The sequence below is a fragment of the Lagenorhynchus albirostris genome, chromosome 3 (assembly GCF_949774975.1).
Source record: "Lagenorhynchus albirostris chromosome 3, mLagAlb1.1, whole genome shotgun sequence".
In the NCBI taxonomy this organism is placed as follows: domain Eukaryota; kingdom Metazoa; phylum Chordata; class Mammalia; order Artiodactyla; family Delphinidae; genus Lagenorhynchus; species Lagenorhynchus albirostris.
In genome coordinates this window covers 64,362,384-64,375,930 of record NC_083097.1, presented here as the reverse complement: position 1 = coordinate 64,375,930, position 13,547 = coordinate 64,362,384, and the positions used below count along the sequence as shown (strand labels likewise).

Here is a 13,547-nt window from a genome sequence, read left to right as displayed (position 1 = left end):
CCTTGGCTCCAGGCTCTAACCAGGCTGTCTGGGTGATGGTACCACTATTGTCTGTCCCATCTCCACTTGTCTGTCACTTTATCTCTAATCAGCAGCATCAAACGTATTATAAACCCCCCTCCCAATTATTTTTTCCCTACGTCTTTCGACTCACAGCTGAATTTTTCAGCCTTTTACTCCAAGCTATGCAAGTTGTCACTACCTTCGTTTTCCCCACCTCTTCCTTTTCCACCACATGTCCGGCCATCTCAAGAAGCTCTCTTCTCCCTTTTCTCTTATTTCCTGGGCTCATTCCTTTTCATCCTATTCTTTTTCTAGTCATTCTTGTTTGTGAATCAGAAGATGATCTTAACCACTTCTGCTTAGCAATTGTGTTCAAACTTGCTCTTGGGTCTCTAGCTGCATCTTCCTAATTCTCCAGTTAAACCTGTATTTTGTCAAGCATCAGTATTACATTTTTTAAATTTCTTACTCCATTTTAAGAAGTTGTTTGACCAACCTACGCCCTTTTTGTGCATTATATTCTTGCCTTGTTGATGAAATCTACTGGAGACACTGCACACAAACATAGCTACAGTTAAATGCAGCATACACACAGTTCATTGCCACCCACCGTCATAACCTGCTCTGGGTTGGTGCTTGGAACCATTGTCTTAGCTGTTCCTCAGATACCAATACTGAGTATATCTTTAGCTATATCTTCATCACGTCACCCAGGGACCATGGACAGCACAATTTCCTTAAGACTCCTCATTGAGCAACTTTTGTTGTTTTCACAACATTTTGCAGAGATTACCTCAGATTTGTTAAAGGTGTTCTATCATTTCATGATTTTCAAATATACCCAGTGAGCTAGATAGGAAGAGGTTTCAGAGATCTGATACTAGCTCAGTTTTGTGTGTTGAATGTGTCCTTTTAATCCGCCTCTCAATGTTCTCATATACACCACCACCACTGCCCCCTAAAAACATTTAATGCTGAGCCACCATGCTATGAAAAGATAGCATGGAAAACAGAAACACCATGAAGTGTTTTATATGTATTTAAATATTACTGTAATGTTACTTTTAAACTTCAGATTTTTTTTTTTTTTTTTTTTTTTTTTTTGCGGTATGCGGGCCTCTCACTGTTGTGGCCTCTCCCGTTGCGGAGCACAGGCTCCGGACGCACAGGCTCAGCAGCCATGGCTCACGGGCCCAGCTGCTCCGCGGCACGTGGGATCTTCCCGGACCGGGGCATGAACCCGTGTCCCCTGCCTCGGCAGGCGGACTCTCAACCACTGCACCACCAGGGAAGCCCAACTTCAGATATTTTTAAATCGACACTTTGAGTCAGGAATCAATTTGAAGGTAGCCAAACTCAGAATTGCAAATCAAGAAATGATATCACTTCAATGTGGAGTTTAAAAAAAGGATACAAATGAACTTATCTACAAAACAAAAATAGAGTTACAGATGTGGAAAACAAACTTATAGTTACCTGTGGTAAGGAGCAAGGGATACATTGGGAGATTGGGATTGACATATACACACTACTATATATAAAAGAGACAACTAATAAGGACCTACTGTATCACACAGGGAACTCTACTCAATACTCTATAATGGCCCATATGGGAAAAGAATCTAAAAAAGAGTAGATATATGTACATGTATAACTGATACACTTTGCTATACACCTGAAACTAACACAACATTGTAAATCAACTATACTCCAATAAAACTTTTTTTAAAAAATTAAAAAAGCAATGATACATGGCAAAAGTGCAGCAGAGTCTGGGAGCACCCCAGTTTAGTCAGAGATATGCTGCTCCTCTCAGGGCACCTCACGTACTTAAGGCTAGGAGTGTGAATATTATGCAAGGATGGACAGGGCTCGTTTCATATATCTGTTTGAATATGTAAAAGTATGCAGCTTGTAAGTACATGTTCATATACCCCTGTATAGGTATGTTAGATTATTTTTTATTCCAAGATTGCCAGTTTCTCCATTACGTATGAAATGACAAATCTGCCTTCACCAAAGACTTATAGATTTTGGGTAAATCTTATAGTGTTTTTATAAATTTGCCCTTTTTTGAGCTAAGTAAGCATTATCATTCCTGCTTTCAAGACACAGTTGATTAATAACTTTATTCATGAGTTGTAGCTTAGTTACCTACAGCTTAGTTAATTGCATTTCAATTTTACTTAATTTTTTTTTCAGGAAATCAGGTTATCCATGTTCATTTCAAAGTCCAGTTACTTGGGAAACTAACATTTCCAGAGAAAAAAAATTTTTCCAAAAAAAAAAAAATAGAATCCTCTTTATTCCATTAAGCTGTGGTTCCCCAGCCCTTGGGGTTCACTGGCAAATGGAGCTCCTACGGACTTCAGAGGATCCCTGTTCTCAGATCCTCCCTGTGGGGTGCACAGCAGGACAAGATACAAGCTCTATTTCTACCAGCTCATCTACCTGTCTCTGCTTTACAGTTTAACCATATTTTTAAAAAGCACATATTCTTCTGGGGATAACCCATTCATGACATTTTCGTTTTTATTGCCTAACTTGGTTTAGTTAAGTCAAAATCCTCAGAGCAATTTTGTGTAAAAAAATCTAAAAACTTATTCAAAAACAAAATATAAAATGGCAACAGCTCAGGAAAAAACTCTAAAACCTGGCTTACGTTTGAAATAACAAGTAAAAGTTTTTAACCTTGAAGTTTATTTTTACAAGAATCCCTTAGTCACAGTTGCAATCCTGTGTGAGCATGCTTTATACGCCGCTGCCATTCTGTATTCCCTATCAACGTGGAGTATCAGATGACCTCACGTGGCTAAAATCGCACAGCAAAAACAAGACTAGCGAACTTAAATAGAATATAAAGCAGTATACTGTTAACTTTGTGTTTGATTAGATTGCTAATATCAGCCATTTTATCTTAAAAGTTTCAAATAAATCTGCTCAAACAAATGATAGGAAAGGGTTCTAAATCACTCCACCTCTGAGCCTCCTTTTCCTGTACAAGTACATACTGAATTCTCAAGTCCTGAGGTATTTATTTCTCTTGTTCTTAACTATCGTTAACCATTTTCCTTTTTTCCTTATGGTTCATATAAAAATAATGGTTAAAGTCGTGTTACTATGTAAACCACATGTAGAATTAAAGGGAAATATTTATCAAAACAGTGACCTTTCGAGTTTGATTAGTAAAATCACCCAGGGAAGTTATTGTTCCATCCCACCTGATCAGTGGGTAGAATGCACACTTTATCATGCCCCTCCTGGGAATGTTTCTTAAACTCTCCAGAAGTCTAGGAACTCTGTGAACTGAGAGTGGGAAATGGAATAAATGATTCTGAGACTAAGACAAAGAGTTACAGTGAATTATTTTGGGTTTTCTGTTTTTTAATTTTCATTTGGGAAAGGATTAGTACTTGTCAAGGTGCAAAGAATGAACAGAATCCATGGTAGAAGTCTGAGATTGGAATTATAAGTCTGCTTTGTCCTTAGAGATGATGGTATAGATTCCATGTTTGAAACAGTACCATGTAAAAGGGAAATTAAAATCTTCAAAATGCTTTGTTTTCTAAATCTTGTTTACAGAATTCTCCCAATAATATGAGCCTGAGTAATCAGCCGGGCACTCCTAGGGATGATGGCGAAATGGGGGGAAATTTCTTAAATCCTTTTCAGAGTGAGAGTGTAAGTATTCCCTTGACTACGTTACTATATCCAGATTTTATTTCTGAAGCTCTTCTTTAGAATAAATGCATAAAGCCATTATTATGACTGTTTATCTAGAATTCAATAGGTTGATCTTTTAAAAGTTAGAAAACTAAGTGGAGTTTCTTTGAAAGTATTAAAAAATAAACTTTCTACTCCGATTCTATGTACATAGTTACAAAGACAAAAACTTTAATACTAATTTTACGTTAGAAAACATCCACCATAAAAGAACGTACTAGAAACAGGTTGCATATGTGATCGCTTTTATAAATTTTTCACATTACTAAAATGTCTTTGATCACTGCAAAACCAGGTTTATTCTCAGTGCTGTCCTGAAAGCTCTGAAAATTGTCTCTAAGATGTCTTTACATTATGCACTAGACTTTCCTGTCTTGTATGTTAACGAGTTATTTACATTTAACCTGAACTGGATATCCACGTCGTTTTCTGTGTGACTATAGTGTTAAGCAAAGGCAATATCATTTCATGTCTCCATAGAAGTAGATAGGAGCAAACGGAGAAGCGATAAAATTTATTCCTTCATTTAACAGTCACTGAGCACTGTCTACAGGCCAAAGCAATGTGCTAGGCACTGGAAAGACCAAAAGGACAACATGGTATCTTTTCTCAAGGACTTACTGCATTATACAATAATTTATTAACTAATATTTCACATAAGAAGCATCTATAGAATTTTTAAAAATACAATTTCCCAGAACCCTCCCTGGACCCAGCAAATCAGAATTTCCAGGAGTGGGGCCAGGCATCCTCCCATGTGAAAAAGCTTCGTCAGTGATGCTGATGCACATTCTCTGCTAAGAACTCCTGAACTGGAATAAAGGAGTTCAGAACCCAAACTAGTTTCATGTTCATAGAATCAGTGCCTCCAATACATGTACCGCCATCATTAAAGTAATAGAGGATCTACCAAACTATAAACAGAATCAGAAGAGAAAATTACCTTCATTTTGCCCAGACCTTTACCAGAGTTGATGCCATCAGAATTTGAAGCGGTGGCTAATAACATACCTACTTTTGCACAGAATGGCTGCTTCCCAAAATGGAACCCAAGATTGAGTGTTCTGTGGTTTCCTTTATTTCTTGGTGTTGACCTAGCACCTCGGCATGGGACAAGACTTCCCTTGTTTTTAGACTTTAATTTCTGTTAAAACTAGAAATAATATTATGATCTTTAGTTTATCTGTTTTATTTGCAGGATATTTATGATTAGTAAGAACCAAGAAGGTATACATAAAAACTCATATTTAAAGAAATCCAAAGATTAGCCTGTCAATGATGAGGAAATAGAAAAATGTGAGGAACTATTAGTTTTTCATAATGCTTAGGATTATGGGATTTCTTAGAGCCCGCTTCTTTCACTAGTTTGCTTCAAGACTATGGACAAATTAGTTAATTTTAATTAATTAATGTTCACTTTATCTAATTAGAGACATTAATTTCATTTTATGCTAATTCTTCCAGTAATGGTATAATTCAGTGAGGTATATGATAATTAATTCAGTTCAATTCAACATGTATTGAGCCTGCACTATGCAAAGCACTAGGTTAAGGACAAAATATTCTGAAACAAACATAATACATCCCTAACCTCAAAGAATGCAATCTGATGGGAAGAACATGTTTACACAACTAATTAAACCATATGTCAGATTAATAAGTGCTACAATAGATATAAACCAGGTGTTTTAAGAGCACCAAGGAAAGTATTAATTTTGTATTGGAAAAGAAAACTTCTTTAAAAAGGTTCCACGTGACTTTAACTTTAGGGGCAGCGACGACAGGAACTCTCCCCCTTCCTTCCCAGATTTGTTGTGGGCGACTGCCGCCTTGTTTGCCAGAGAGGGGAGCTGCTTCAGAGCTGGCATCAGAAAGCTCTTCACGGGGATCAGAGAATCAGATAGAACAGGACTTAAAAAACTACTTTGTGCAGAATAAACACCAGCCTCATCCTTTAACCCCAAGTGGATTATGCACATGCTGGATAGCAGATCCCTCTGGGAATATGTGCGTAGCATATAGAGCCACTGGAGTAGGGCTTCCCCCACCCCTGACTCCTGACCCAGCCTCGCTACCCTTAAAGCCAAGAAGCAGGTAAAACACCAGACTGCTGTGCAGAGTTAGCAGAAAACAGAAGCTCCCTCCTGTCTCCCCCCTCCCTCTCTCCTGTCCCCACTAGCAAAGTCCCCAAAAGAGAAATACTTGGATGATGGTTGAGAACCTGCACCACCTCCTGGAGGGTAGTGCAGCCTTGGAAGCCGGTCCACACTGGCTGCGCTGTTCTGTCTGCCAGGTGAGGGGTCTACATGCTATGAGTGACACCCTGGTTATCTGTGGCTTCCTCTATCACATCCACACATTTTTGTTTGCACCTTTTTAAAAGATCAAGAAAAGAGAACAGAGAGGAAGAAGACAAAAGAGATTCATTGCTGACAAATGTAGTAAGGCCTTGAAGTAAATAGACTAGGTATCTCCACTAAGTTAGCTTTACTATCATCAAGGAAAACCAGGAGGTCCAAGAGGGAGGGGATATATGTATACATATAGCTGATTCACTTCACTGTACAGCAGAAACTAACACAACATTGTAAAGCAATTATACTCCAATTAAAAATAAATAAATAATTTTTAAAAAGAAAACATTTCCAGTAACTAAACATGCAAACTGAATTCTAGTGGTTTTTAATGCACATAAGTCTGAAAAGCACAGATTTTTGAACAGTCTGCCTTTTGAGGGTTTGTCGGTCTTTATCTTGAAGTTTAACCACATAAGAGGCCTGGGCAGACAGCAAACGTCTATTGACTGATTATCATGTACAGACACTATCCCTTACACATACTACTTAATGTAATCAATATAGAAACAGAAATGTCCAATCCAAAGGCAGAAACCTTGCAGTGCCAACACACTTTACACAAGAAAATAGGAATCAAAAAATGTTTCAACATTCAGACTCTTTTGGGGGGGGATCCAAAAAAAGCCTTTATTTCAAGAAACAAAGATGCCCCCTAGTGTTCAAACTCTATAAAATGTTTGGCTTTAAAAACATAATACAAAAAGGCTTAATTCAAGGAATAGTGCTTCGTGCCTCTCAAGTAAAGAAAGCAGTTAGTCTTATTTCTTGAATTAATTTAGCAGAATATTTTCACCATACTGAGCAAACATGCTATTAAAATCATGGTGTCAAATAGAAATTAGAAACAAGGTGGTAGATCATTTCCTATTACCCTTACTGCCTTTTTTCATTTTCTTCTCTTGTAAAGAAATCACATATGCCCCAATTTTTTTTTTTACATAGTCACATACACACTAGATTTATTTCACTTTAGTTCAGCTCAGGTACCTGTAGTATTATCTCTCATTAAGAAAAAATATTATATAGATGCTTAGAAATAGAAATGTAAGATCTGAAGTGTTCTTGAAGTGTATGAAGAGAAATGTAAGATCTGAAGTGTTCTTGAAGTGTGTGAACAGAAATGTATGCACATTGTTCAAAGATTTAATGGATATTTCTGATGGAGTCCAAGGTACATGAACTGGGTATAATAAATTCTCTAGCTCATGTTTTACATGCATAACCAAACACTGATGCAGTCAACAGCACTGTAAGGCCATTTTATCATTTGATCGAGGAGAACCAGACTCAGAATAGTTTTGAATGCTGTGATATCAGGGCAACCTGATATCACAGCATTCTGACACAAACACTAGAATATGTCATGGCATATTGATGCAGCAGTACAACAGAAACATTGCAGTGTGGTCTCAGGACAATACACCATGAATATTTTATGTCTCTAAATACGATACCCCATTTAACACTTGCTCTTCTACTTCTAGAAAACTGTAAGCCACTTCTGCTTGAATAGTAATCAATAGCAAAATTCCTTTTTGCTGGCACATTCTGCGAGTTTCCCTAGAAAGTTTGCAATTGCCCTCAATCTTACTTAGTTGAAGCAGTTTCAATAAAGGCAGCAGCAGACGAGCAGTTTACAGCCTTAGCAGTGCAAATAGCCCATCGCTTATAAAGACAGTCACACACAAATACAATCTGTTTTACTGTGCCAAATACACTTAGGGCATCATTTTACAGTTACTTGTACTATTCAAAATTTAAATTTCATTAGATGCTTGCTAATTTTTGAGCTGTATTGCTTGGAGATGGTGCTTCCATCCTTTCTGACTGAATCTGGCCCTGACTTTCATGTTGTACCCTATTTTCCATTCAGTTTCCTCCCTGAATAAGCCTAACTCTCTTAACTTCCCAATGAATCTGTAACAAATTCTCATTTTACTGTAAGATTTGCTTAAGATATTTGAAATAACACAGGTTAAAAATCCTAACAATTGCCAATGTTAAGAAATGGGAGCAACCAATAACCATGCTTGGTAGCAGAGAATGTGCATATATACTTGTCTCTATATACGCATACTTTTAATGGTGTATAATTAGAATGAAGGCTATAATATATTCTTAACTATATTCCCTAATGTTACATTGCATTTGAATGAACTGGAATAATCCTTGTGAAGAAAGGATTCAGGGATTTTTAAAATCTGATTATTCAGGATGTGCATTAAATGAGATGGTCTCTAGAATTAATTATGATTTATCCAGAAAATTTTTTTGCAACATATCCTTTGAAGTCCTTTTTAAAAAAGGAGACTTTAAAAAAGCTTTAAAGTCTTTCACTGTTTTTAGATTGGCACAATATACCCATTAAAAGCTTTGTCTTTAAAATAATGATTGATGGGCTTCCCTGGTGGTGCAGTGGTTGAGAGTCCACCTGCCGATGCAGGGGACACGGGTTCGTGCCCCGGTCCGGCAAGATCCCACATGCCGCAGAGCGGCTGGGCCCGTGAGCCATGGCCACTGAGCCTGCGCGTCCAGAGCCTATGCTCTGCAACAGGAGAGGCCACAACAGTGAGAGGCCCGCACACCACAAAAAATATATATAGAGAGAAAAAATAATGATTGATGATCTAGCTGCGCTATTTAAAATTAAATACAGTTAAATTTTCAGTTCCTAAGTTACACTAGCTACGTTTTAAGAGCTCAGCAGCCATGTGTGGGCGCTGTACTGAACAGCACAGAATAGAACATATCCATCATCACAGAAGGTTCTACTGGGCAGTACTGATTGGCTCACCGATCCTTACTATAAATAAGCAGTAGCCATAGAAAGCATAGATTAAATTTCCTATGCCCATTTTGCCATATTCTTATGTTTTCTACTTTTAATAAAACCTTAGTATCCATTTATCTCCTTGTTTAGTCTTGCCCCTGAAAGTCAAATGCCAAAATAGGATTATTTTGTCAAAGGTTGTGCATAGGTCATGGCAGTGTGCTGTCATTATTTGTAGTGGAGATTTGCATGGTATCTCCTGATGAGATGGGGGTAGATCCCCTCCCAGCTCAGGGACGGGGTGGGCTCCACTTTACTGATCCTTCTCAATGATTGTTTGGGGGTTTTGGGTTTTATTTAGCTTTGCTTTTTCGTTGCCACTATCAAGCATAAAGAGGGAGTTTTTCTATCAAACTGAATCCCCTTTCGCTTCTCTGGCAGTCTCCCCTTTATATCACCCTACTCACTGTAATCCAATGTGGAAGGTCAGTAACATATAATTAGCTTTCCTATACTGAGGAAATTTGAGGCTATTAAGGGATTAACAAGTAGATTTTTCCTTGATTTGACCTGTGTTTAAAGGATTAACAATCCTCCCCCTAAGGTCCAGTGACCCGTTTTCAGGCTTAGTCATCTGCTTTTACTCAGGATCAATGTGGGCTTTTTGGTTTGAGCACTAGATCAAACTCTAATGACCTCCAGTCCAGACTTCTGCCAGCTGAGCCACTGTCACCCTGAGCTCTTCCCTGGGAAATCCTGCTTTCACCATATTAACAAATCCATCCCTATCTAATACACACCTTATACTTCGTTTCTGGTTCCTGCACGACCTCCGCTCATTTGGAATTCACTTCTTTCTGTTCTGTCTGTTCCTTTTTTAGAAGGTTCATGCTCCCCTTCCCAGGACCATCACTGTTCCTGGTTAAGCCCCTGCAGCCTGGGACCAAACCCTCTCACTTTATCTGCCTCTTTCCATGAGGCGCAATCATTATTAGCGCATTAAAAGGAATTCTCTTTTGCCCTGGTCCTCACAGGTTCTCATAAAGCATTTAAAATATTCAAGAGGTCATATTAAATATGGAAACCGTTACCTCTTGGAAATAGACGCTCCTCCTTCCCGTCACAGGGGATCTATAATGTGCTGTCCAAGATGGTGGCCACCAGCTACGTGGAGATATTTAAATAAGTTAAAGTTAAATAACATTAAAATTTTAGTTCCTGGGCTTCCCTGGTGGCGCAGTGGTTGAGAGTCTGCCTGCCGATGCAGGGGACACGGGTTCGTGCCCCGGTCCAGGAAGATCCCACATGCCGCGGAGCGGCTGGGCCCATGAGCCACGGCCGCTGAGCCTGCGCGTCTGGAGCCTGTGCTCTGCAACGGGAGAGGCCACCACAGTGAGAGGCCAGCGTACCAAAAAAAAAAAAATGTTAGTTCCTCAGTGGCACTGGCCATACTTCGTGGGCTCAAGTTGCCACATGTGGCTAGTGGCTTTCATACTGGACACCACAGGTTGTGGAACGTGTCCATCGTTGAAGTAAGTTCTGTTGGGCAGAGCTGCTCTAGAACTTTTCTGTCACAGTCTATTCCTCAAGCATATGAGGGTAGATTGGCATCATTATCAAAATAATTGCTGTTTGTCATTTGTTAAGACCACTTTTCCAAATTTCTGAAAGTCTCGCCTTTTACCAATGGTCAGCCTCAAACTGACAAGTAACATGTAACAAGAATGCCCCTACTCCCACCCAGAAATGCCTGTGGATTGAGCTAGGAGTCACAGCTTCAAGGAATAAGTTTATATGCTAAAGTATAAATCAGACTCTTAAGTATTTTCTAAATGCTTTAATAAGGATTTCTTATGGCCAGCTGGGAGTTATACTATTACTCCAGCATTTACTGAACACTTTCCGTGTATTCAATAAATACATAGTTTTAAGGGTTTTATAGTCAGTCCTCCCAAAACCCGTTTAAGATCGATACTATCATTAAGCTGATTTTACAGGTGAGGAAACAAGCACAGAGAGGTTAGTAACCTCCCAAGTTTACACAGCTAACAAAGACTCTCCTATCCCTCACACGTATCTGATTATTATGAATCAACCTTGGACTAGATTTACCCAAATTGTTCCAAGGGCCTATGAAACATGAATCTGGCTAGGCGGAGAAAGCTGAGGGCCTAGGTACTTATCAAACCCCTAAGCTCAGAGAGAGAATGAGACTGCTTGCTTTCCAGAGGAAATATTTAACAGTTCAGGACAGTCAATTCTATATAATTTTACTCTTTTTATGCTTTCTTATTTTTATGCTGTATTTAAAGCTTGTGCATAAAAGACATTAAAATTCACAGTTACTATTGTTTACCAAGGAGAATGTTAGTGGCCTGTAGAAGAATTGTTGTTAAAATATGGATTCTTCTCTCCTTCTAGTACTCCCCTAGCATGACAATGAGTGTGTGATCCATTACCAAGTCTCCTCATGGAAACCACAGTGAGTCAGCCCTTCACAGAACTACTACGGAAGAAAATTATTCATCACAGTGTACAGTTAAACAAAGGAATCTCAGTCACACCAAACCAACCTTTTTATTTCCTGCTCTCTCCCCTATTTTGTGAAGAAAGCGGGTCCAAACGTGATTCGAACAACTGTACAGAGCGGCATATTAGAATTGCCCTCAACGGAACTGCAAATGATTATCTGTGTATGTATATGTGTGGGAAAGAGAATGTATTGTATGTGTGTATGTTATATGGACACATGCACATACATACATTGACCCACAGGACATTGTAAAATACTATCACATGACATCTTAAGTAGAAATAAGTAGGGACTTTTATTCCATCCTTTTTTTCACGTTTACATTTTAATTATTAAAAGTTGCTCCTGCCCCTCCCTGATCTATTTTGTGCTGTGTATATCACTGCTTTATATAAGTTATTTTTTAAGGTGAACTCAGATGTTATGGTTTTGTAAATGTCTGCAATCATGGATAGGAATAAAATCGCTTATTTGAGAGCTTTCATTAAATTGCGTGTGATGCAAGTTATCCTGTGAATCACAAAGTGTACTGTCTCAGAAAAGAAGTGTGTCTTCATCTTTATGTCAAATCAAACAACTTCTCAGTAACCTTCAGTGAGTATTTTTGTACTTTTTATGTAGGAAAAGTGTTACTTCAAATCAACAAAAGCTTAACTGGGGCCTAACACAGTATATTTCTGCAATAACTGCTCTAGATGGAATTCTTGATTTGTCTTAGATGATACAGAAAATCATTAATTAGCCGTGATTGCTTAGACCATAGCAATAAAGTGACAGGGGTCATCATATTTTTAGCAACATATTTCCTCTTTAATATGATAAAGCCCAGAAGTGGTAACACAGCTATTTGCTTGAATATGTCACTTGTCACCAGGAATGCTAGAGCTAAATTTTTAATAACATACTAACGTGAAATGTACCTCATTTTTATTCAGACTTGTGAATATCTCCACATAGACACTGCAAAGGAGATAGATTCAAATGATTGAGACTTTCAGCACAAGGGGGAGGGAGTTTTTAATCACACACCAGGGGCTCTGGAGTGCTGCTTCTCTACCCAGGTATCTTAGTAGCAGCAAAACTGACTGTCCCTTCTTGCGGCCAGCAGAGCACCTGCTCTGTTCCCAGGATATAGGACTTACAGTAGAGCGAAATTATTGATATAACTATATTTCATCTAGCCATTGACTTCAGTAGGCTACATCTGCTTCATATAACTGTTCATAAAACATTAGAAAAATTTAAACAAAACACTTCCCTTATGAAAGCACATTGCTCTATGGCCCTTTCCAGATCTTTTGGGTTTTCGGTGTTGAATCAGGCATACAAACATCAAAGTCATAATAGAAAAGTCTGAAGACTGATTTTACATTCTAAAGCTAAGTTGGTGATCCTTTCTTTGAAAATTGTGATAAAAATAACCATTGATCAGCAACTATATATCCAGACTCCAGAGACTTTGAAAAGCATTGTTTAATCTCAGGTAAGGGGCATCCATATTTCTTTAGGCGTATGGTATCTAAAGTGAAAATTTGGCAATATATTTACTAGTTCCTCATCCCAGATGACTTATTTCTCTCAAATCCATAAGGATTTATTCCTTCTGAAAATAAAGATTTTTGCCTGTGCATGACAGGGATGTCAGGCAGAACTGTTAAGAGGGGAAAAGGAAGCTGAATTAAAATTTATGTTCCAGATTTAAACTAATCAAACTAGTTGCCATTAATCACAGTGTGCCAGGGGCTAGGACTGCACACTGGAGAACAACTCCAAGCTTTCAAGCCACAGAGAGGCTTTCATGAAAAATTCAAACGACAAGGTCTTTAACTCAAGCCAAGGTAACCTGAAGATGACACCTTGTACAGACACATGAATTTACCAAGAATAATTTTAACTTTCACTTTTTATGACAGCTGTGTGAACACTGAGAGTCTTGTGATTATTAAGCTTAATCTTATAATGCTAGAATTTTGAAACCTTTTGTTGACTCTTTTCTCTATTGTTACTGATCTTGAATTTCTTTCATTTGCCTTCTAAGAAGGTATTGTTTCTTATAGTCAAAGAATCCTGAGCATGATTTTACTTGCTCTTATTTTGGAAGTAATATTGGAATATGAAGGCAATAGGGTCCCATTATTTCTAGCCTATTTGGTCAAAATAG

At 38.2% G+C, this 13,547-nt stretch overlaps 1 protein-coding gene across 8 annotated transcripts in view; it reads left to right on the top strand.

Annotated features, from left to right (window-relative positions):
• SSBP2 (single stranded DNA binding protein 2) overlaps window positions 1-12,598 on the top strand; it is a 302,125-nt gene extending 289,527 nt beyond the window's left edge. For 2 of the 8 annotated variants that reach the window (XM_060143230.1, XM_060143231.1), the window contains exons 15-16: window positions 3,586-3,684; window positions 11,275-11,940. In XM_060143230.1, the coding sequence (XP_059999213.1) occupies window positions 3,586-3,684; window positions 11,275-11,304 (129 nt within the window). In that variant the 3' untranslated portion in view covers window positions 11,305-11,940. Of the gene's footprint in view, window positions 1-3,585; window positions 3,685-5,905; window positions 6,020-11,274 lie in introns of all 8 variants that reach the window. The other 6 variants (XM_060143232.1, XM_060143226.1, XM_060143224.1 and 3 more) reach the window with 6 other exon arrangements.
• The last annotated feature ends 949 nt before the right edge of the window (window positions 12,599-13,547 follow it).